The sequence below is a fragment of the Rhinopithecus bieti genome, unplaced genomic scaffold (genome assembly GCF_001698545.2).
Source record: "Rhinopithecus bieti isolate Rb0 unplaced genomic scaffold, ASM169854v2 scaffold_17826, whole genome shotgun sequence".
Taxonomy (NCBI): domain Eukaryota; kingdom Metazoa; phylum Chordata; class Mammalia; order Primates; family Cercopithecidae; genus Rhinopithecus; species Rhinopithecus bieti.
This window is the reverse complement of record NW_016809016.1, coordinates 802,863-828,453: the sequence shown is the minus strand read 5'-3', so window position 1 is coordinate 828,453 and position 25,591 is coordinate 802,863. Positions and strand designations below refer to the sequence as shown.

The 25,591-nt window shown below is 46.5% G+C and overlaps 1 protein-coding gene across 3 annotated transcripts in view; it reads left to right on the top strand.

The window, feature by feature from the left end:
* The first annotated feature begins 11,121 nt into the window (after positions 1-11,121).
* BCO1 (beta-carotene oxygenase 1) overlaps positions 11,122-25,591 on the top strand; it is a 53,116-nt gene continuing 38,646 nt past the window's right edge. For 2 of the 3 annotated variants that reach the window (XM_017888226.1, XM_017888225.1), the window contains exons 1-2: positions 11,122-11,517; positions 18,626-18,754. In XM_017888226.1, coding sequence (XP_017743715.1) covers positions 11,454-11,517; positions 18,626-18,754 — 193 coding nt within the window. In that variant the 5' untranslated portion in view covers positions 11,122-11,453. The remainder of the gene's footprint in view (positions 11,518-18,625; positions 18,755-25,591) is intronic. The other variant, XM_017888227.1, reaches the window with a different exon arrangement.

Sequence of the window (25,591 nt, the reverse complement as noted above, 5' to 3'; positions counted from 1 at the left end):
TTTGAACTCACTGAGGTCAGGAGATACGATTCTCCAGTTTTCTGTCTCTAACACTCCACATGACACTAGTCTTAACTGCTCTGTAGAATTGCACAATTAATGAATCTTCTTAAATATTGATGGCATAATTTGTGGTCTTTTGTTAAGTGGCGAAGGTTTTTTGTTGTTGTTGTCGTTGTTGTTGTTTGTTGTTATTGTTGTTGGAGATGGAGTTTTGTTCTTGTTGCCCAGGCTGGAGTGCAATGGCAAGATCTTGGCTCACTACAACCTCTGCCTCTCAGGTTCAAGCAGTTATCCTGCCTCAGCCTCCCAAGTAGCTGGGATTACAGGTGCCCGCCACTACACCCAGCTAATTTTTGTATTTTTAGTAGATACAGGGTTTCACCATGTTCTCCAGGCTGGTCTCGAACTCCTGACCTCAGGTGATCTGCCTGTCTCACCCTCCCAAAGTGCTGGGATTACAGGCGTGAGCCACTGCACCCAATGAAGTTTTGCCTCCAGGAGCCTGACGGAGGCTGTCTGGTTCCCCATGCTGTTTTCCCTTTGTGGGGACAGCAGCTGCCACCTTTGTGGGGACTTTGGCTGTCACTCTGAACTCTGCTACCTAAGATTTCAAAGATCTCAGTGTTATCTGGTCAACTTATCACCCTGGCTAATTAGAGGCACCATTTAGAAGCGAACTTAATTGAATAATTGCAAAGCAATTTAAATATGATACTATTATCTCCAAAAGGTTAATATTAACTAATGTTAGGTAATCATTTTGTAACCGGAGATATATAATTGCAAAATAAGGCTGTTGTGTTTTTAATAGCATGAAAACTTTTTGAACTCAGCTTTTATTTCTTAACCTTATGACTGTTCTATAGGCTCCACCCATCCTATGGGTGGGACAAGTGGCCTCAGGGAAGGAGAGACACCTCTTCCCTGCCCCTTCCCAAAATCACTCAAGGAAGAGGATCCCATGGTCAAATCTCCCACCCTCGCCACATATCGCACGATCTCTCACCTCACCAAGCTTCTGCTGCTTCATCCATAAGATGGGGATAATAATAGCTCCTGCCAAACAGTGCCTGTGCAAGGATTAGAAGATTCGATGGGTGCAAAATGCAGAGAAGGGGGCACACTCTATGTGAACTCCCTTCCTTCTCCAGCCCCGAAGTTCATGTTCTTCTTCTCCCCAAAAGGAGGAGGTGAAAGCATTCTACCTCCTCTGAGAGTAATTTAGAGCCTCCCAAGGGCTGACTGTGTGTGATTCACCACCCAGCCTTCTACCCTCCCAAAGCAAACCCAATTCTGCCATCTCTGGATTGCTACAGAAGCAGCACTGTCAACTTGTGCAAACAGGTGTGCCTTGTGAGGAAGCCAGGAGATCTCCAACCCGACACCAATGCCAGGAGGGGTCTGTTGGTAAAGGCCTCCATGCAATGCAGACCTCCTTGCAATGTAGACCTTGCTCTGTGTTTCTTCCCAAAGCCTCTGTGCAGTGCAGACTTTCTCCCTCTATGCTCCAATTTTCTTCCCAGTTTCCTCTCAGCAACTCGCACCTCCACTCCCACCAATCTGTTGGATATTTTCCTATTCCCTCCCTCCCTCTCTCTTCTGCTCTCACCTGTCTTGCTTCTCTCCCACCATAGCCCTACACAACGCACAGCTCTCCCTCCCACAATCCAGAGCAATTTGTGTAGCGGCCACCCCATGTGATATCTTGAGTCTGGGCACAAGCAGTTTCTGCTAGTAGGAACGCTCTTCTTGTCTTCTCCACATGGCCAGTGCCTAGCAATCCTTCAGGTCTTGGAGCAAACATTAGTCTTTCTGTGATGTCCACTCTCCACTATGCTCCTCCAGCCTTGTACGATGTCCCATACCTTCCTCTGTTGCCAAGCATGCTGTGTTCCATACTTGCAGAACAGATGAACGAAGATGCATGGACTAATTTACATTTTTACCATTGTCAGCCATGGGCTTCCCTGACATTGCACCCTCTCAACTGGCTTTCCATCCAGCCATAACTGCCTCGGCCTCCCTTGGTCACCTATAAATGCCATCTTAACAGTTCTGGTAACTCAGCACTGCCAAAAGAACTTTCTGTGATTATGGAAATGTTCTGTGACGGCACTGTCCAATATAACAGCCACCAACCATACAGGGTCACAGAGCCCTTGAAATGTGGCTACTGTGAATGAGGAACTCACTTTTTCATTTAACTTCATTGCAATCAACTTAGCAATTGTTAATTGCTTAGCAGCTACTGTGTTGAACAGCACAGCTAAACTGTCACATGAATAGCTTCATTGAACATCTTCTCCTAGGATGCTATTGCCTCTAGTATAAAGGTCATATTCTTAGAAATGCTGCACAGTGCAATCCTTAAACCACCTACCAGCTCCAGGTAGTGGAGATGAACATGGCTGCAAATACAGATTCTAGAGCCAGGCTACCGTGATTCAAAGCCCAGCTCAGGGATACTGAGCAAGTTTCTTAGCTTCTCTGTGCCTCACTTTCCTTATTTTTAAAATGGGGCAAAATCACCTAAACTCAGGATTATTGTGAGAAGGACACGGATTCATATGCGTAAAAGAGTTAGAAGAGGGTCTGGCATATACAAAGCTCTCAATAAATGGCCAATGGTCCTCCTGCCTGGAAAGGCCACACCCTCCTCCATCCCCATTCAAATACTTCCCACTCTCAAGGGCTCAGCTGTGTACCCCCTCCTCCAGGAAGCCTTCTTTCCTAATCCTCCCCAGCATCACCAAGCTTTCCTTCCTCAGAACTCCTATGATACTTCCTATCTGTGTCTCTTGTTGAGCAGCTAGTCTAGGCAACTAATTATTACTTACTGTGTGTGTACATGACTTCACAGCCAGGCTAAAGGAGACTTAAATTCCAACATTCCTATGTACTGGTTTCTATTTTTCAACTGCATGCAAGTAACTCAAAATTAATATGTTTGAGTATTATATTGACAGGCCATTCCAGTTTTTCTGTCTTTCTCAAGAAAGGGAGAAAGAATGCTCTGAGTGTCTACTGTATTTTAAGCACTTTGTGACATACACAGTTTTACATTGTTTAATTTAAACTTTGTAGCCACTCAATGAGGCAGATGTTATAATTTCCCTTTTAGAGATCAGGAAACTGAGGGTCTGAGATTTAAGTACGTGGTTCAGACATTTAATTTGTAAATGGAAGAACTGAAACCCAAATGCAAATGTGATTGTCGGGGTAGCTAGTTTCCAAAGATGGCCTCAAAGGGACCACATAGCCCAGACCCTATAGTCACAACCTTGAGTGGTTCCTCCTCATGGAATTTTTGCCGGCCCTGCGATTGGCTCTAACCAATAGAAGGTAGTGGAAGCTAAACTATGTCAGTTCTGGTGTAGTCTTAAAAGGTATTGGCAACTTCTGCTTCCTCTCTTTTGTGTCATTCACCTTTGGGAAACTTTTGATGTTATGTATTATAAAAAGTTTGGTTACTGTGCTGGAAAGATCTCACAGAGAGAAAGCGAGGCCAAGGCCCAGCCCCTCTAACATCCTACTCAACTTCCAGCAACCATATAAGGAACCCTGAGCAATGAAAGCAGAAGAACCGCCCAGCTGAGCCCACTCAACCTGCAGAACTTAGAGAGCGTAGGAATGATTGCTGTTTTAAGCCACTACCTTTTGGAGTGGGATGTTACACAGCAATAAATAACCAAAACTCTTAAATAAGATGTGCCATTTCCCTCTACATTGCCATTGCCCCTGTTCTCTTATGCACTGGCCAGTTTTCAGTCACGTTTTAAGGCAGTGAATGCATTATAGAAATTGTCTATGAAACACTCACCTTTGCTCTCCTAGGTCTTCCACAGCCAGCAGCTCTGAAAGGTGGGAAGCATTACAGTTTTGTGGGGAAGAACATGTACTGATCAGCTGTTGACCTACATCAAGTTACTCCACATCTTTGAGACTATAAAAATAAGATGCTAGTGACATCCTTCTAGGGATGTGGAGGGATTAAAAGAAAGACTGCTACTAGAACACTTAGCACAGTACCTAGCACATGCAAGCATTCAGATCAGAGGCTGGAGGAGAGCAGGCCACAAGACAGCTCCTACTGGAACCAACCCCTCATCCCATTCTCCCCATATTAGTGAAAACAACAGAACACAAGGGTCAGGCCTCCATGGATTCAGAGCAATGCCAAAGCTTTTGAGGGGCAGAGCAGCTGCTGCTTCATGTCAATGGGTTTTCAACATGAAGGCAGCCCTGCAAACCACTATGAAACCCCTTTCCCTTTGGGAAATATATATCCAGCCTCAGCCTCCAAACAAAAAGAGCATCATGGGAGCCAAAAAAGGCAGAGACTAGGTCTCATTAATCACCTCCATTCCCTCACAGCTTGGTGTATGGTAGGTGTCAGGTCCAAAAAGGCACAGATTTGTTTTGTTCAGTGCTACATTTCCAGCACATACTAGGTGCTCAATCAATATGTGTTGAATGGGCCAGGCTCAGTGGCTCATGCCTGTAATCTCAACACTTTGGGAGGCCAAGGCAAGTGGATCACTTGAGCTCAGGGGTTTGGGACCATTTGCCCAATTGCCTGGGCAATATGGCAAAACACCATCTCTACAAAATACAAAAAAATTAGTCCAGAGTGGTGGCACAGGCCTATTGTCCCAGTTACTCAAGAGGCTGAGGTAGGAGGATCACTTGAACGTAGGAGGTTGAGGCTGCAGTGAGTTGAGATTGCATCATTGCACTCCAGCCTGGGTGGGTGATAGAGTGAGACCCTGTCTCAAAAAAACAAGTGTTGCATGCACTGCCTGCAGCAGACACTGTCAGTTGCCTACCCCAGGCCATTCCCTCCTTTTTCCTTGCTAATGGAATTTTGACAAGATGCAGGTGGCAATGATGCCACTCCAGGGGTGACTCAGAGGAAATTAAAGTTCATTGGAGGCAATTAAAGTTCATCAGAGGAAATTAAATTAAGTTTCGTCCAAGGCAATTAATGAGCTCCTGTTCCTCTTGGCCGGGGATTGGTTGGGGTGGTCATGTGACACAGTTTGATTCAGCCAATGAGGCACAAGAGAAAATCTGCTCAGAGGATTCTGGGAAAAGTTTCCCTCCAGCATAAAATGAGAGGTCTACAAAGAAAACGCCTCCTCTGTCCCTACCTTATCTTCCTGCTTTTGCGTATCTCTATGTGAGGCCATAATTTCCAGGGTGACGGCAATCATTCATAACCAGAACTGAACAAGCCAAGGATGAGAAGCCAACCTTCTGAGTCTGGAAGTGTGGAAGCCCTTACCAGGCGAGCTTCTGAGTCACCCAGCACGCCACCTCTTGAGGGCTTGATGTCTGCAATAAATGAGCATCTTTAGAGTTTCAGCAGAAGTTCTGTTACCTACAGCCAAAGTGTCTTCCCTTACTCATTGTGACTTAATGATATTGTTACGGGTTGAATTGTGTTCTGTAAAATTCATGCACTGAAGCCCTAACACCCCATATGGCAAAATGTGACTGTATTTGGAGATAGGGTCGTTAAAAGGGAGTTTCAGCAGATGTTCTGTTACCTGCAGCCAAAGTGTCTTCCCTTACTCATTGTGACTTAATGATATTGTTACGGGCTGAATTGTGTTCTGTAAAATTCATAAGTTGAAGCCCTAACACCCCATATGGCAGAATGTGACTGTATTTGGGAATAGAGTCGTTAAAAAGATGATTAAATTAAAATGAGGCCATTAGGTTGGCCCCGATCCAATTTAACTGGTCTCCTTATAAGAAGAGGAAATTTGATTGGTTACAGTGGCTTGTGCCTGCAGTCCTAGCTACTCAGGAGGCTGAGGCAGGAGGATCGCTTGAGGCCCAGTGTTAGACCGCAGTGAGCTATGATTGCACCACAGAACTCCAGCCTGGGGAACAGAGTGAGACCCTGTCTCTTAAATAAATAAATAAAATTTAAAAATAAAAGAAGAGGAAATTTAGACACGCCAAGAGACAGCAAGGATGTGTGCACACAGAGAAAGATTATATGAAGACACAGCAAGAAATCAAACCCGCTACCTTGATCTTCCAAAGAACCTGATACCTTTTTTTTTTCCGTTTGTTTGTTTTTGTTGTTTTGAGATTCTTACTCCATTGCCCAGGCTGGAGTGCAGTGGTGCAGTCACACATAGCTCACTGCAGTCTCGAACACTCCTGGCTGGAGTGGTGGGATCTCAGCTCACTGCAACCTCTGCCTTGCCACTTCAAGTAATTCTCCTGCCTCAGCCTACCCAGTAGCTGAGATTACTGGCATGTGCCACCATGCCTGGCTAATTTTGTATGTTTAGTAAAGATGGGATTTCACCATGTTGGCCAGGCTGGTCTTGAACTCCTGACCTCGGGCGATCCGCCTCTCTAGGCCTCCCAAAGTGCTGGGATTACCGGTGTGAGCCACCGTGCCCAACCAAAACCTGATACCTTAATCTCAGACTTCTAGCCCCTAGAACTGTGAGAAAAAAAAAATTCTGTTGTTTAAGTCATCCAGTCTGTGGCATTTGTTACGGCAGCCCTAGGAAACTTATACAGATATCTGTTGTTATGTTTAATTTATTACCACCATTGGGTTTTTTTGTGGTTTTTTTGTTTCTTTGCTTGTTTTTGAGACAGGGTCTCTGTTGTCCAGACTGGAGTGCAGTGGTGCAATCATGCCTCACTGCAAGCTCAAACTCACCAGACTAAGGTGATCCTCCCACTTCAGCCTCCCAAATAGCTGGGACCACAGGTGTTTGCCACCACCACCACGACCAGCTAATTTTTCTATTTTTTATAGAGGCAAGGTCTCGCCATGTTGCCCAGGCTGGTCTCAGATTTCTGACCTCAAGTGATCCACCAGCCTCAGCCTCCCAAAGTGCTGGGATTACAGTCATGAGCCACCGTGGGCAGACTCCATTCGTATTTTAAAAAACCCTTATCTCATTATCTGTCCCTTGGGTGCAGTTGGGACCCGGATGAAAGAGCTTCCCATGCTCTTATATAAGAATGCAGTGACACCAACTCAAGACCCAAGACTGGCCCTCTCAGGGGACATCCACCCATTACTTCATTCAGTAAAAATCCAGCAAACAGCCATCGTGCATTGGAGCTGTGTAGAATTGTCAGGGTAAGTACTTTGAAGTCGGGCTGCCTGGCTGTGCTTCCTAATTTGACTCGCTCCTCACTGTGAGATTGAGGGCGAGCAAGTTATCTTCCCTGTGCTCTCTGACCTTGAGAATGGTTGTAGGAACACACATCTCATAGGACTGTGTAAGGCCAGTGTGAACCGGTGCAGGTAAACTGCTCAGTTGCTTTTCTGAATATGCAAAGATTGACAAGAAGGGAGAGCACAGTCACGTTTTGACTCATATAATTTTTTTTTTTTTTTGAGACAGATTCTTGCTCTGTTGCCCAGGCTCGAGTGCAGTGGTGGGATCTCAGCTCACTGCAACCTTCACCTGCTGGGTTCAAGCGATTCTCCCGCCTCAGCCTCTGAGTGGCTGGGATTACAGGTGCACACCACCATACCAGGCTAATTTTTGTATATTTAGTAGAGACGGGGGTTTTACCACATTTGCCAGGCTGGTCTCAAACTCCTGACCTCAAGTGATCTGCCCGCCTCAGCCTCCCAAAGTGCTGGGATTACAGACTTGAGCCACCGCACCTGGCATGTTTTCACTCATATGGTTTTATTGTAACCCTTCCAACAAGCCCTGTGACATAAATACTGCCATCCCCATTTTGATGAATGAAGTGAAGTTCAGAGAGGTCACTTGACAATAGCCGCAGAGTTGCTGAATCTCAGAGCTGAGGTCCATACCCAGGTCTTCTGACCTCTAAGCCCTCAGCACTTTCTTGCACCCTGGTGGTGTCGTTTTTTTCCCTGAGACTTTAGTGTATACCAGAAATTCCCATGTAATCCTCACAAGAACGCAGCTTTCACAAGCTAGGAATAAAGAACTCTGACATGGATACACATGTTTAGACCACACAGTGGGATAAACTGGCAAGTTATTGGAGGTCTTACTGGAAAGGTGGATCAAAGGGAAATGCCCTGTAAGAGAATGGGAGGAAAAGGTAAAGGCATTGATTGGTAACTGTCTGAGACAAAGTGCTTTCGTTAGACCCTTTACAGTAGGCTTGAGGTGCTAATACCATTATGCCTCACTTTATAGTTGAAAAAAGAGAGGCTCAAAGAGGATAGAATGGCCCAGGCACACAGAAAATGGACGAGCTGGCCAGGCGCAGTGGCTCACGCCTGTAACCCCAGCACTTTGGGAGGACAAGTGGGGCAGATCACTTGAGGTCAGGGGTTTCAGACCAGCCTGGCCAATATGGTGAAACCCCATCTCTACTAAAAATACAAAATTAGCTGGGGGTGGTGGCGGACACCTGTAACCCCAGCTACTCAGGAGGATAAGGCAGAAGAATCGCTTGAACCCGGAAGTCAGAGGCTTCAGTGAGCCAAGATCATGCCACTGCACTCCAGCCTGGGCGACAAGAGTGAGACTCCATCTCAAAAAAAAAAAAAAAGAAAAGAAAAAAGGATGAGCTGTAATTTTTTTTTGAGATGGAGTCTCGCTCTGTCGCCCAGGCTGGAATACAATGGCACCATCTTGGCTCACTGCAACCTCCACCTCCTAGGTTCAAGCGATTCTCCTGCTTCAGCCCCCCAAGTAGCTGGAATTACAGGTGCTCATCACCATGCCCGGCTAATTTTGTATTGTGTTTTAGTAGAAACGAGGTTTCACCATGTCAGCCAGGCTGGTCTTGAACTCCTGACCTCAAGTGATCCGCCCACCGCATGAACCACCATGCACAGCCTAATTTATACAATTTGTATTTGTCAGTTATACCTCCATAAAGAGAAAAAAAAAAAGTAGCAGTAAGAAAAATAAAATAACATTTTATGTGATTTTATGTATATTANGAGCTGTAATTTTTTTTTGAGATGGAGTCTCGCTCTGTCGCCCAGGCTGGAATACAATGGCACCATCTTGGCTCACTGCAACCTCCACCTCCTAGGTTCAAGCGATTCTCCTGCTTCAGCCCCCCAAGTAGCTGGAATTACAGGTGCTCATCACCATGCCCGGCTAATTTTTGTATTGTGTTTTTAGTAGAAACGAGGTTTCACCATGTTGACCAGGCTAGTCTTGAACTCCTGACCTTAGGTGATCTGCCCACCTTGGCCTCCCAAAGTACTGGGATTATAGGCATGAGCCACCATGCCCAGCCAATGAGCTGTAATTTGAATTTAGTTTCAACTCAGGCATGTAGCATCTTTCCTCAGGGTCAGGTCTTCTCAACACCTGCTGCACACATGTAGGCACTTTTTATTATTTATTTATTTATTTATTTATTTATTTATTGAGACAGAGTCTCGCTCTGTCGCCCAGGCTGGAGTGCAGTGGCGAGATCTCGGCTCACTGCAAGCTCTGCCTCCTGGGTTCACGCCATTCTCCCGCCTCAGCCTCCCGAGTAGCTGGGACTACAGGTGCCGGCCACCAAGCCCGGCTAATTTTTTATATTTTTAGTAGAGACGGGGTTTTACGGTGTTAGCCAGGATGGTCTCGATCTCCTGACCTCGTGATCCACCCGCCTCGACCTCCCTATTTTTTATTTTTGAGATAAGGGCTTGCTTTGTTGCCCAGGCTGGAGTTCAGTGCTGCTATCACAGTTCACTGCAGCCTCAAACTCCCAGATTCAAGTGGTCCTTCCACCTCAGCCTCCCAAGTAGTTGGGACTACAGGCGTGCGCCACCATGCCCAGCTAATTTTTTTTTTTTTTTTTTTTGGTAGAGACAGAGCCTCATTATGTTGCCTCGGCTGGTCTTAAATTCCTGGGCTCAAGTGATCCTCCCGCCTTGGCCTCCAAAAGTGCTAGGATTACAGGTGTGAGTCACTATGCCCAGCCAATATAAAAAAACTGATGGCTGAGATCCACCTTCAGAGATTGTGCGTCAGTGGGTCTGGAGTAAGGCCCAGCACCGGTACAGTTAGTGCTGCCAACCAGGTGATTCCAATGTGTGCCAGGGCGGAAGCACAGCCAGAACACACAGCTGTCCGGAATGAATGGCTCAAGGTGCTGGCATGTGGTCTCAGCCCAGACCAGACATCATTATTCTCAGCTGGGTTGCATAAAGGCCAATGCCACTGCCTTTTCTTACTCTACCCACAGAGCAAATGACTGGTTCTTTCTTTAAGCAAAATACGTTCAGATGAGTTCATTAACTTCAATCAGTGCATACAGCAAGCTGAATATGAATTTCAGGCAATGGCAACACGTCAAGATACACGAATAATAGGGAAGCTCAGAGCAAATTCAGGCATCGTTTTGCCCTCTTGATAGACCAGGAAGTTGAAATGAAGTTTCTTTTTTACGATTCTGTTTACTTATTTATTTTTTGAGACAGAGTCTCACTCTGGCCCGGCTGGAGTGCAGTGGTGCCATCTCAGCTTACTGCAATGTCTGCCTCATGGGTTCAAGTGATTCTCCTGCCTCAGCCTCCTGAACATCTGGGATTGCAGGCGTCCACCACCATGCCAGGATAATTTTTGCATTTTTAGTAGAGACAGGATTTCACCATGTTGGCCAGGCTGGTCTCGAACTCCTGACCTCAAGTGATCCAACCACCATGGCCTCCCAAAGTGCTGGGATTACAGGCGTGAGCCACCACTCCTGGCCCGTCTTTTTTACTATTCTTTATAGTTTCTGAGAAAAGTCTTTGGTTCCTGTTCATTATTTTTTAAATGGGTACATGAAACATTTTATGTCTCCTTCTTCCAAAAAGAAAATAATTAGTTAAGTTGCTCTTTATGTATGATTATTAGAGGGGAGCATCAGGGCCTTTACTAAAAACAAAACAAAACATAAAACCTTACCTGTCCCTGCTGAAGGGGTTCCCTGCTGTGCACCAGACATTCGCATGATCACGGAGCTCACCTCAAGGCTCTCCTAATTCCCAGCATCTCTGATGGCCTCGACTGCCTCTCTTCTTGTTCTGATTATAAACATCTCCAGCTCTTGGATTACGTCGGGCAACATAACAGGAGGCACTGAATTCTCTCTGCTTTTTAGAACCTAGCCCAAAGCAAGCTTTTTTTTGGTTAAGCCAAAAGCGAAACTGGAGAGGGAAAGCTGAGGGTCAATAAGAGGATTAAAGATTAGCTATGACACATGGCTTGGAAATTAACCTTTAACCAAACATCTTATAAATAACGCCAGCGCAGCTTCTCCTGTGAATGTAAAGAGATCCTGGGGTCTCGGAGAGGGAGAAGTGACAGCCAGCCAAAAAGGAAAAAGCAAAGGCAGAAATGGCATCAGGAGAGACAGAGATGTGAAGGAGGGAAGGAGCAGGAGAGCAGGAAGGAAACGCAGGAGGAGGGAGCAGCAGCTCCTTTGAACACAGAGGAGCATCTGTTTGCTGTTAAAATCAGTCTCCCTCGGCACCCTGAACGATGGATATAATATTTGGCAGGAATAGGAAAGAACAGCTGGAGCCTGTGAGGGCCAAAGTGACAGGTGAGCATTCTGATAAACACTGGGCTCTTTCTTCTGTCTATTTTATTTTATTTATTATTTTTTTGAGGCAGAGTCTCACTCTGTCACCCAGGCTGGAGTCCAGTGGGGTGGTCTTGGCCCACTGCAACCTCTGCCTCCCGAGTTCAAACCATCCTCCCACTTCAGCCTCCCAAGTAGCTGAGATCACAAGCGCCCACCACCAAGCCCGGCTAATCTGTGTATTTTTAGTAGAGACGGGGTTTCAGCATGTTGGCCAGGCTGGTCTCGAACTCCTAGCCTCAAGTGATCCGCCTCCCTCCGCCTCCGAAAGTGCTAGGATTACAGGGGTGAGCCACTGCACCTGGCTTCTTCCTTATGTTTAGATGGACACTTTTTTTCCTGATTATATAAGTAATACTAATTGTAAATTGCTTTTGGAAAGTCCAGAAAACCGTACAGAGAGGGGATACACTTTCTGTGAAAATGGTGTGCTTTTACACACTATAACTCCGTTTCCAAAGGGAGGAGAGTCAGTCTCACTGTTTCCAGGAAAAAAGCTTTGGAATGCCCCAGTGGGTGCATATACAACGGGATTAATCTGCAAACTGCTGCCTGTCTCAGATGCATGATGTATTTGTGCAAATGTATGCATTCTAAATTAGTTTCAAAATGCTTAGAGGGGCGTGCATGAGCTCCCACGCGTGCACATCCACCATGCACACTTGCAGGGGATTGCAGTCTGATGTGATTTTCTGTCAGAACTCACAGGTGTCAGCACCTGTAGAGCCTATAGGAGTAGGACTTTCTATCCTTTAGAGGCCCTGTGTCTCACTTCATCTTTTGTATCTCTTGCTTTTTCCTCCTCGAACCATCTTGTTTGTTCTCTAAAGGGCAGTTCCTGGTTCTGGACTCCCAGGTCCCCAGAGTGGTACTCGCTCAGTTTTTTTTTTTTTTTTTTTTTTTTTTTTTTTTTTTTTTTTGGAGACGGAGTTTCGCTCTGTCGCCCAGGCTGCTGGAGTGCAGTGGCCGGATCTCAGCTCACTGCAAGCTCCGCCTCCCGGGTTCACGCCATTCTCCTGCCTCAGCCTCCTGAGTAGCTGAGACTACAGGCGCCCGCCACCTCGCCCGGCTAGGTTTTTTTTGTAATTTTTAGTAGAGATGGGGTTTCACCGTGTTAGCGAGGATGGTCTGGATCTCCTGACCTCGTGATCCGCCCGTCTCGGCCTCCCAAAGTGCTGGGATTACAGGCTTGAGCCACCGCACCCGGCCTCACTCAGTTTTAAGAACAGCTGAGTCAGCTCAGGCCCGCAGACATTTTCATCTGCTAGATGGACTTCAGTTGCTCATAAGGAGAGGACAACTGTGAGTGATTTTTGTGAGAACACCAGATTGAAGCTTTTCAACTGAGCAATTGCCTTGGGAGTCTTTTGAAAGAAAAGAAACAGCTTTTATGTATATTTTTTCCTGTTTACAAAGGTAAGGCACAATCTATAGCTATCAATCTGTATATACATATATAGCTGTATGTATATTATATATAAATTAATTAGGAGTGCAATTGAAAACATGGAAGGAAATAAAATCAGTTGTATTTCCAAATCTCTTAAACACTATTAATATTTGGGTATATTTCCTTTAACTTTTAAAACATAGGTAGATGAATCGATAGATAACTTTACTATATTTGTAAATACTTTTGCAAAAGCAAATGTATACCGTTAAATTTATTTTTCTCAGTCTGACTTTCATCTGTACATTTTTTATGTTTTAAAAGGACACCCAAGGCCAGGCGCAGTGGCTCATGCCTGTAGTCCCAGTACTTTGGGAGGCCAAGGAGGGTGGATCACTTGAAACCAGGAGTTTGAGACCAGCCTGGCTAATATGGCGAAACTCCTCTCTACTAAAAACACACAAATTAGCGAGGCATGGTGGCACGCACCTGTAGTCCCAGCTACTCAGGAGGCTGAGGCAGAATTGCTTGAACCCCAGAGGCAGAAGTTGCAATGAGCTGAGATAGTGCCACAGCACTCTGGTCTTGGCAACAGAGTGAGACCCTGTCTCAAAAAAATACATAAATAAATAAAAAACAGGCACCCCAACCTGGCCAACCTGGTATGGTAAAACCCTGTCTCTACTATTTGGTTGATGCACAAATAATCACGGTTTTTGCCATTACTTTCAATGTATTTTATTTGAAATGTTGTTTTAAATAAAAACACAAAAATTAGCCAGGCGTGGTGGTGCATATCTGTAAACCCAGCTCCTCAGGAGACTGGGCTTGAGAATCGCTTGAACCCAGGAGGCGGAGGTTGCAGTGAGTCAAGATCGCGCCACTGCACTCCAGCCTGGGTGACAGAGTGAGACTTTGTCTCAAAAAAAAAAAAAAAAAAAAAAAAAAAAAGGCACCTATGATACCTACCTTTTCCTGCCCTGGAATGTTATGAATATTTTGTACCTTTTACACCTCATGTTTAATGACTGTATGAAATCGTTGGAAATGTTAGAAAACACGAATTCTAGAACATGAGAGGCTGAATGAGCCCCAAAGATCAGCAGCGGTTCTCAAAGGGGTGTCCCCGGACCTGCAGCGTAAGCACCACCTGGGCACTGGGTAGAAATAAACATCCTTGGGCCCCACCCAGACCCATGGCATCAGACACTCTGGGGGTGGAGCTCAGCAAGCTGTGTGTTCACAAGCCTTCTGGTGATTCCAAGGGTGAGAACCATTCCTCTACATCAAGCCTCCCTATTGACAGATGAGAAACTGAGGCAGAAGAACAGTGACTTGCCAAGGCCAGGCAGCTTACAGAGAACAGACCGCCTCACCCTCCGTCCAGGCTGGGTTGAGCCTAATCAGTTGGTAACATCCAGGGGCAGACAGCTAGCTAAAAACTGTGCCTGGGTTGACGCATCCATGCAGGGAACACATGCAAAGGTTCTGGCTTTGTAACTGGCTGTGCCAGCACACGTGTGTTCTGAGACCTCTTTGGCAACTTAAGCATTTCCTGCCTCAGTGTTCTTTTCTGTCTGATGAATGTAGCCTGGCACCTCCCACACAGGGTTGCTGCAATGATTAAGTGGTTTAATCCACCTAGAACACAGTGGCTGGTGTGTGAATGTGTATAAATTTTCTTGTCCTATCTAGGGCTTTAATTATATTCTCAGATGCCTCTCTCCCTGCTCTATCTCAAGCCTGCCCCCTCTCTTGTGCCCTGGGTGCCTGTGCCTGGCACCACGATTATGTAGGTGCCCAAGGCAAGAGACTTGACTGTCTTTTTTTTTTTTTTTTTTTTTTTGAGACAGAGTTTCACTCTTGTCGCCCAGGTTGGAGTGTAATGGCACAATCTCGGCTCACTGCAATCTCCACCTCCTGGGTTCAAGCGATTCTCCTGCCTCAGCCTCCCAAGTAGTTGGGATTACAGGTGCCCACCACCACGCCCAGCTAATTTTCGTATTTTTAGTAGAGACGGGGTTTCACCATGTTGGCCAGGCTAGTCTCAAACTCCTGACCTCGAGTGATACACCCGCCTTGGCCTCCCCTCGTGCTGGGATTACAGGCGTGAGCCACCGCGCTGGCCTCAGCTGTCATTTTTCAGTGTTCCACTCCACATCCCCCCATATTTAATCAAATAGAGGCCCATCAGTTCTGTGTCTTCCATTTATCTTTGTTCATCCATTTCTCTCCATCCCTGTGGAATCCCCGGGTCCTCTCTCTAGTCTTCCTGCCTCTCTCAGGGAATTTCCCAGTCCACACCACAGGCAGAGAGAAACTTCGAAGCTCCAAGATCCTATTCCATTTATATCGGGGTCCCCGACCCTCGAGCCGTGGACCAGTACCAGTCTGTAGCCTGTTAGGAACCGGGCCGCACATTCTTACCACCTGAGTTCTGCCTCCTCTCAGTTCGGTGGCATTAGATTCTCATAGAAGTGAAAACCCTACTGTGAGCGTGAACCCAGTTGTGAACGCGCATGTGAGGGATCTAGGTTGTGCGCTCCTATGAGAATTGACCCCCCAACCCCACCGTCCATGGAAAAATTACCTTCCACAATACCAGTCCCTGGGGCCAAAAAGTCTGGGGACTGCTGATCTATATGGAATCCAGAACAGGCAAATCCATAGGGAAATAGATGGGTGCCTGCCAGGGGCTGGGGGTAAGGGCAGAAGAGGTATAGCTAATGCATAAGGGGGACGTCTTTTTGGAGTGATGGAATGTTCTGGAATTAGGTGATGGTTGCACAACATTGTGAATTCACTAGAACTCCCTGAGCTGTACACTTTAAAATGATGAGTTTTATCTCAATTTTTTTTAATTGCAGAAAAAATCTGGTCCTGTCCTTCCCTATTATAACCATCAAATGTGCCCCATTCTTCTGAGGATTAGACCAGGACCCTTAGCATGATCCTGCTGACCTTCGTCCTCTGGACCCTGTTATTTCTGCAGTTTCATTGCTCACAATTTTCTTGCTTGAAAATGATGGTCCAGTCTTACTAAATAGCTTGCCTGTCTCCTGGTCTTGATCATTCATTCATTCATTCATTCATTCATTCATTCATTTATTTATGAGACGGAGGTTTGCTCTGTCACCCAGGCTGGAGTGCAGTGGCATGATCTCAGCTCACTGCAACCTTCCACTTCCGGGTTTCAGCAATTCTCCTGCCTCAGCCTCCAGAGTGGTTGGGATTACAGGCACCTGTCATCACACCTGGCTAATTTTTTTATTTTTGGTGTAGGCGGGGTTCCAGACCTCAGCCTCACCTCCCAAAGTACTGGGATTACAGGCTTGCCTCACAGTGCCCCCAAAGTACTGGGATTACAGGCATGCCTCACAGTGCCACCAAAGTACTGGGATTACAGGCATGCCTCACAGTGCCCGGCCTCCTGGTTTTGATCTTCTTGTTCTGGGTTCCTCCAGAGGCAAGAATTCAAGACTAAGTGGTTTATTTGGCACGTGATCCCAAGAAACATCAGGAGGAACTCAGGGAAAAAGAGAGAAGGAAACCAATAAATGGGGCATTGTTGAGCCATTGGCTGCTGAGGCCATTGGAGCTAAATCCCCTGGGCGTGGTGTAAAACACGCCTCTCATGTTCCCAACTGAGGGCAAGGCAACGGTGGGATTTGTCCCCGAATTCTGCATCCATCACTGGGTGAGAGCAGCTTCCAGGGCATTACCTCTCCGAGGTGCTTCCCGCTCTTCCTGCCTGTAGGCAAAGACTGGCCCACCCGCAGTCAGAACCAAGAACTCAGGCAGGGAGCTGCAGGCATTTGCAGAAAGCCGCCTGCAGGAAGAGAGGAACTCTGAGGAGACTTGGGTATAGGCACCAACAGCTTCAGCTGCAGCACCCTGTCTCTACAGCAGGGCTGTACCCTAGAAAGAGAACCCACGCCACACCTGCACTTTAAAATTTTCTGGTAGAAACATTGGAAAAAGTCAAAAGAAACAGGTGAAATTATTTCAATGGTATATTTTATTTAACACAACAAATCCAAGATATTATCAGTTCAACATGAAATCAATATTTTAAAAATTGCTAATGAGATGGTTCACTTTTGTTCGTACTAAGTCTTTGAAATCTGGTGTGTATTTCATTCTTATAGCACATGTCATTTCAGACCAACCACATTTCAAGTGCTGATAGATATCATATTGGACAGTACAGCTCTAGAATGTTCTTTCCTTTTGCCTTTGTGAGGCAAATACCTACTCTTCCTCAAGACTTAGCCAGGTTGCCTCCTCCAGGAAGCCGACCACACCCTCCTGCTCTTAGCCCACCCCAGGGTGGGATTCTGTTTCACACAGAACCTTTTGCGATGTCTGTAGCATTGCCCTTTTTTTTTTTTTTTTTTTTTTTTTTTTTTTTAATTTTGGAGACAAGGTCTTGCTCTGTTGTCCAGGCTGGAGTGGAGTGGTGTGATCACTGCAGCCTCGAGCTCCCAGGCTCAAGCGATCCTCCCACTCAACCTCCCAAGCAGCTGGGACTAGAGGCGTATGCCACCACAATGAGTTACGGTTTTTTTTGTTTTTTGGGTTTTTTTTTTTTTGGTGTGGGGAGGGGGGCGTTTTTTTTTTGTTTTTTTTTTTTTGTTGTTTTTTTTTGAGATAGAGTTTCGCTCTTGTTGCCCAGGTTGGAGTGCAGTGGCACAATCTCAGCTCACTGCAACCTCTGCCTCCCGGGTTCAAGTGATTCTCCTGCTTCAGCCTCCTGAGTAGCTAGGATTATAGGCACCCACCATGATGCCCAGCTAATTTTTTGTATTTTTAGTAGAGGTGGGATTTCATCATGTTGGCCAGGCTGGTCTTGAACTCCTGACCTCAGGTGATCCACCCACCTCGGCCTCCCAAAGTGCTGGGATTATACGCGTGAGCCACCGCGCCTAGCCTGTTTTTACCCTAAATAAATGTGTGCCTTAAAACAGCACACATTCATTCTTTATTATTTTTTGAGGCAGAGTTTCACTCTTGTTGTCCAGGCTGGAGTGCAATGGCACAATCTCAGCTTACTGCAACCTCCACCTCCCGGGTTCAAGCGATTCTCCTGCCTCAGCCTGCCGAGTAGCTGGGATTACAGGCGCCTGCCACCACACCTGGCTAACTTTTTGTGGTTTTAGTAGAAATGGGGTTTCACCATGTTAGCCAGGCTGATCTTGAACTCCTGACCTCAGGTGATCTACCCACCTAGGCCTCCCAAAGTGCTGGGATTACAGGCGTGAGCCACCGCACCCGACTCTGAGCTATATTTTTTATTTTTTGTAGAGACAGTGTCTCACTTTGTTGCACAGGCTAGTCTTGAGCTCCTGGCTTCAAGTGATACTCCTATCTCAGCCTCCCAAGGTGCAGGGATTACAGGTGTGAGCCAACGCACAACCAGCATTGCCTTGACCACAGTGGATCTTGGGTGTCTGTTTATTCATCTGTCTCCTTAATGGTCAGTGGGCAATTTGAGGACAGGGACATTGTCTCCATCCGCCCAACATATTATACATTTTCTGGAAACGACTGTAGAGTAAACGAACAGATGCAAGGAGTGGTACTGGGACTACAAGTCTCCAATTCCTTTCCTTGAACATTTCTTCCAGTATTTTGGTTTGCAGGTGGAAACAGGAAACTAAACATTCTCTCTTTTCACAGGCAAGATTCCAGCATGGCTGCAGGGAACCCTGCTCCGCAACGGGCCTGGGATGCACACGGTGGGGGAGTCCAGATACAACCATTGGTTCGACGGCCTTGCCCTGCTTCACAGCTTCACCATCAGAGACGGTGAGAACACCCAGGAGTGTGCTGCCACTGCTGCAGCAAAGGACCCCAAATACAGTGCCTTAAAACAGCACACATTTATTCTTTTAGGGATTGGAGGTCAGAAGTCTAAATCGGGTCTCACTGAACTGAAATCAAGGTGTTCACAGGGCCACATTCAGTCCTGGAGGCTCTAGGAAAAAAATCCATGTTCTTCCCTTTTCTATCTTCTAGAAGCTGCATTCCTTGGCTTGTGGCTCCATCTCTGTCTTTTTTTTTTTTTTTTCCTGAGATGGTGTTTTGCTCTTGCTGCCCAAGCTGGAGTGCAATGGTACAATCTCGACTCACTGCAACCTCCGTCTCCTGGGTTCAAGTGATTCTCCTGCCTCAGCCTCCTGAATAGCTGGGATTACAGGCATGTGCCACCACACCCAGCTAATTTTTGTATTTTTAGTAGAGACGGGATTTCGCCATGTTGGCCAGGCTGGTCTTGAACTCCTGACATCAGATGATCTGCCCACCTCGGCCTCCCAAAGTTCTGGGATTACAGGCATGAGCTACTGCGCCCGGCCTCCATCTCTATCTTTCAAGTAGCAGCAGAGCATCTTGTCTTGCAATTTCTCTGACTCTTTCCATCCTCACACCTCCTCCTCTGACTGACTTTCCTTCCTCCCTCTTATAAGGACCCTTGTGATTATATTGAATCCACTCAGATAATCTCTGGATAATCTCCCATCTCAAAATCCTTAATCACATCTACAAAGTCCATTTTGCTACATCAAGTCACATATTCAACGGGTTCTAGGGATTTGGATGTGGAGATCTTTGTGAGGGGTACATTATTCAGCCAACCACAAGCACAGACTTTCCTAAAAAGGAGGCCAAGGTTCTCTTTCAAATAGTTAATCTTGCAAAATAATATACATCCTCAATCAGGTAGGCAAGAGCAGGTGGAAGAGTACAGGAATCAGACATGCCTAAAGTTGAAACAGGAAATGGACAGAGCTGGTGGCCCGGCGCGGTGGCTCATGCCTATAATTCCAGCACTTTGGGAGGCTGAGGCAGGCAGATCACTCAAGGTCAGGAGTTTGAGACCAACCTGGCCAACATAGCGAAATCCCATCTGTACTAAAAATACAAAAATTAGCTGGTCATAGTGGCACACATCTGTAATCCCAGCTACTAGGGAGGCTGAGGCACGAGAATCGCTTGTAATCCCAGCTACTAGGGAGCAGAGGTTGCAGTGAGCTGAAATTGTGCCACTGCACTCCAGCCCGGGAGACAGGGTCAGACTTTGTCTCAAAAAAAAAAAAGAAGAAGAAGAGTACAGAGCTGGAAAGAGCAAAGCTTCATATATTGCCCATTAAGCAAGAGAGAGCCAGACCACTTATACAACAAGCCGAGGGGTCTCCCTGAGTGGGAAGGGAAATGGCTAAATACAGGCATCACATACGGCAAATTCTGAGTTCATGTGTCTGGCTCATGAGGTGGAATGTAAATTCTTTGCTGTTGACCACTGAGCCAGTTTATGCCATAAAATCATGAACTGAGTTCTTACAGAGGTCCAGGATGGATTTAGAGGGCTCTGGGTCACACAGTGGACAGATTTGTGTCCAAACACTCCAGACTTTGCAAAATTTTTCTTTAATTTCTGTGTTCTAATATGGGCAAACTGTGATCATGTTAAGTCTCTCAGCCTCAGTTTCTTCATCAGTAAAATGAGCTTGTTCATCCTTCCTCGGAGAACTGTTGGGATCATTGGAAGTACTGGACGTTCTAGCAAGGGCCTGACACCTGGTAGATGCTTAATAGATTAAAAACCACCATTGACCAGGCACAGTGGCTCATGCCTGTAATACCAACACCTTGAGAGGCAGAGGCAGGAGTGTCGCTTGAGCCCAGGAGTTCCAGACCAATCTGTGCAACTTAGTGAGACCCCATTTCTATTTTATTTTATTTTTTATTTTTATTTTTATTTATGTTTTTGAGACAAGAGTTTCGCTCTTGTTGCCCAGGCTGGTGTGCAATGGTGCAATCTCTGCTCACCACAGCCTCCACCTCCTGGATTCAAGCAATTCTCCTGCCTAAGCCTCCCAAGTAGCTGGGATTACAGGAAATGGACCACACCCAGCTAATTTTGTATTTTTAGTAGAGACAGGGTTTCTCCATGTTGGTCAGGCTGTTCTCGAACTTCCAACCTCAGGTGATCCGCCCACCTTGGCCTCCCAAAGTGCTGGAGTTACAGGCATGAGCCACTGCACCCGTCCGATCCCATTTCTATTTTAATTTATAAAAAAAGAATAATCAATTAAACATAAAAATAAAACCCACCATCACCATCTCTGGGTTTGAATCCCAGCTCCACCATCCTAGCTAACATGCATCTAAACTGTATAACTTTGGCCAAGGTAATGACCCTGTCTGTGTCTCAGTCTCCTCCTCTGTAAAATGGACATATTGGTAGTATTCCTCATAGAGGTGCTATGAGATCTAAATGAATGTGTAAAGAGCTCTGTGTTATGTCTCGCACATAGTACCCGCTCAATAAGCATTTGCTCTCAATTTCGTATAGCTATTGGCCAGGCACGATGGCTCACACCTGTACTCCCAGCACTTTGGGAGGCCAAGGCGGGTGGATCACCTGAGGTCAGGAGTTCGAGACCAGCCTGGCCAACATGGTGAAACCCCATCTCTACTAAAAATACAAAAAATTAGCTGAGTGTGGTGGTGAGTGCCTGTAATCCCAGCTACTCGGGAGGCTGAGACAGGAGAATCACTTGAACTTGGGAGGCAGAGGGTGCAGTGAGCTGAGATCGTGCCATTGCACTCCAGCCTGGGCAACAAGAGTGAGGCTTCCTCTCAAAAAAAAAAAAAAAAAAAAAATTATATAACTATTAATTTATTTTGAGCTAGTCAGCAATTATTTTTTGAATGCGTATTCTATGCCAGTGAGTTGCTCTAACATTTACACATGAATAGAGACACCATGGATGAAAGGCGCGCGCGCTCCGAGTTTGCAATACCTTGCAGATTTTACTGTGACTCAGCTACAGGATGGGTGGTTCCATATTTTGCTGACAGCACTAAACCTTAACGATTCGTTTCTTTTCTAAACAGAAGTTCCCAATGATTCTTGGAAATAAATACTGTTCTGGATGAGGAACACAGAAGGTAAATGCACCAGTGGTGCCCGGGCGCGGTGGCTCATGCCTGGAATCCCAGCACTTTGGGAGGCCGAGGTGGGCAGATCACCTGAAGTCAGGAGTTCAAGACCAGCCTGGCCAACATGGTGAAACCTTATCTCTACTAAAAATATATAAATTAGCCAGATGTGGTGGCAGGCACCTGTAATCCCAGCTGCTCGGGAGGCTGAGACAGGATAGTTGTTTGAACTCGGGAGGAAGAGGCTGTGATGAGCTGAGTTCGTGCCACTGCACTCCGGCCTGGGTGACACAGTGAGACTCCGTCTCAAAAAACAAAGCACCAGTGGCTTTCCTTCCATGAGGCATTGCTTCTCCAGGCTGCCAGCTCCTCCATGGTCTCTTTCTTTCTTTCTTTTTTTTTTTTTTTTTTTTGAGACAGAGTCTTGCTCTGTCACCCAGGCTGGAGTGCAGTGGCACGATCTCAGCTCACTGCAACCTCTACCTCCCGGGTTCACGCCATTCTCCTGCCTCAGCCTCCCGAGTAGCTGGGACTACAGGTACCCACCACCACACCCAGCTAGTTTTTTTGATTTTTAGTAGAGATGGGTTTTCACTGCGTTAGCCAGGATCGTCTCGATCTCCTGACCTCGTGATCTGCCCGCTTTGGCCTCCCAAAGTGCTGGGATTACAGGCATGAGCCACTGCATCAGGCCCCGGCTAGGTTTTTTTGTATTTTCACTAGAGACAGGGTTTCATCATGTTGGCCAGGCTGGTCTCGAACTCCTAACCTCAGGTGATTCACCAGCCTGGGCCTCCCAAAGTGCTGGGATTACAGGCGTGAGTCACCACTGCACCAGGCCGAGTCAGTTTTATTAATAATCTGGAATTAGCTGGGAAACCCAGGAATCAAGTCCAATGATTTGCCTTCCCTCCATCTTTCTCTTAGACCTAAGCTGGCGTCTGAGGGTTCATGCCCCGTTCTGCTTGGCAGGCATCATTTTGCCAGTCTCTGGCATAGGGTGGGAAGGCCCAGAGTCTGGGGAGCCTGCCTGAATTGTTGTATCTTCATCATCTAGCATGGGGCCTGGCCCAGAGGGGCACTTAGAAACTGTATATGGAGTTGAGATGGTACAGCGAGGCAGTCGTTGTTTTTGCAGACAGAGGCAATACTTTCCCAATAAAACTCTTCAATATTTACTACAAAGAGGGTTTGCTGGGCCCTGCCGCAAGTGTTTCATGCCCATCCACAACTCAGCCCTCCCTATCACTCCTGAGGAGCAAAGCCTGGGGACTACCACAATTTTAGAGATGAGGAACTAAGTCCCAGAGAGGCCAAGTCACTTACCCAGAAGCACACAGCTAAGAGTTGGTAAAGACCAGATATAAACGCAATACTCTCTAGCTTCAGAATCCCAAGTCCTAACCATTGTGCAATTCAGCCCTGTTCCCCTTCCCACCAGCTCCTGCCTCCCCGTCTCTCCAGCCCAATCCTCTCAGTGCTGCCAGCTTGCCAATGCTGGTGTGGCACAGCCTGGCTTCATCTATCCTCTCCTCTAGGACTGTCCGTGGCACCCCATGGTCTAACAGTGGGAAGATACACCAGAAATGTTCAGTTCCATTCTAGCGGATTCAGAAGAGAACACATGGGGAAGTTGGGGTCCCTGATATGCTGAAAACACAAAGCCAATAACTCTCAAAAGTTGGTTTGTGTGCCTCCTTTCTCAATGAAGCTTTTTGGTTTTGCTTTCGTTTTTTTTTTTTTTTTTTCAGATGGAGTCTCACTCTGTTGCCTAGGCTGGAGTGTGCAGTGGCATGATCTCAGCTCACTGCAGCCTCTGCCTCCTAGGTTCAAGTGATTCTCATGCCTCAGCCTCCCGAGTAGCTGGGATTACAGGCATGAGCCACCATGCCTGGCTAATTTTTGTGTTTTTAGTAGAGATAGGGTCTTGCCATGTTCTCCAGGTCGGTCTAGAACTCCTGACCTCAGGTGATCCACTCGCCTGGGCCTTCGGAAGTGCCGGGATGACAAGTGTGAACCACCGCACCCGGCCGTTCAGTAAAGCTTTGAATCCTGAAAGCTGCACAGGGCTTGAGTGCGTCATAGTCCTAAAAGATAGAGACAGTGTTGGTGTTTGTAACACTCTTCCCAGGTGACCCCGAGCCCGCTGAGGTTTGACAATCCCTCTACAATGGGCCTCCAGCCTGGCTGCCCAGGCCTAACCAAGACCATGTTATTAATACTCATAATCAAAAGAACCATGGGCTAGTGAACAGCCTTTGGTAATTTTTTTAAAGCACCCAGGTGATTCCAGTGTAGATGCGGGTTAGGTGCTTAAGACCAAACATCTAACTTAGAGAAAAGACTTTGGAGCAAGAAACAAAAAGACAGAAAATAGCTTGTGGCCTTCAGCAGAGGCCACCAGAAGTGAATGCTCTAAAAAAAAAAAAAAAAAAAAAAACAAAGAGGGGACCAGAGGTTGTGGTTCATGCCTATAATCCCAGCACTTTGGGAGGCTGAGGTGGGAGGATCCCTTGAGCCGAGGAGTTCAAGACAAGCCGGGGTAACATAGTGAGACCTGGTCTTTACCTAAAAATCAAAAAATTGACCAGGCATGGCGGTGCACACCTATAGTCCCAGCATCTCAGAAGTCTGAGGCAGGAGGATCATTTGAGCCTTGGAGGCAGAGGCTGCAGTGAGCTGAGATCACACCACTGCACTCCATCCTGGGTGACAGAGTGAGAACTTATCTAAAAAAAAATTTTAAATAAAAACATTTCGGCCGGGCACGGTGGCTCAAGCCTGTAATCCCAGCACTTTGGGAGGCCAAGACGGGCGGATCACGAGGTCAGGAGATCGAGACCATCCTGGCTAACACAGTGAAACCCCGTCTCTACTAAAAACTACAAAAAACTAGCCGGGCGAGATGGCGGCGCCTGTAGTCCCAGCTACCCGGGAGGCTGAGACAGGAGAATGGCATAGACCCGGGAGGCGGAGCTTGCAGTGAGCTGAGATCCGGCCACAGCACTCCAGCCTGGGTGACAGAGCGAGACTCCGTCTCAAAAAAAATAAATAAATAAAAATAAAAACATTTCAAAAATATCAAAGATGTGAACCAAAAAAGCAGAGTACAGAGGGAGAAGCTGGGTGAAGGGTACAAGAACACTCCTTTCTGTACATCTAAAATTATTTCAAAGAAAAAATTTTTATAAAGCAGGCATAGAGATTTATAAAGCAGGCATAGAGTGATTTCAAGTCTCCCTCATTTATGATATTTGTTAATTTTCCAATAAAATTAATGGGCAAAGTAATTGTCCCACCAGGATTGGAACATTGGAAAGTTTGCTTTTATATACACACACACACACGTGTGTGTGCGTGTGTGTGTATGTATATATATATCTTCCCTTCTTCCCCAAAATATCAAACTTGACCTAGTTCTAGAAGATCCCAGGCAGGAACACGTCTGTTTGCGTATGTCCCTTCAGAAGGAATGTGGCTAATTGGGCTCTCCCGAAAGCAGGCTGCTAGGGAATGCATGCAGGCTCCTTCTTTAATCTCAACCTCAAAGTCCAGGGTCAGCCTTGAGTAATTCCAGACACACATTTTCCTGTGGTCACCAGGCATTCCATGCTCTGGAGCTGGCTGTTTATAGGAAATGGGCAGCCTGTCCACCAACCAGCCTGGGTGTTTTCTTTTCTTTTCTTTCTTCTTTCTTCT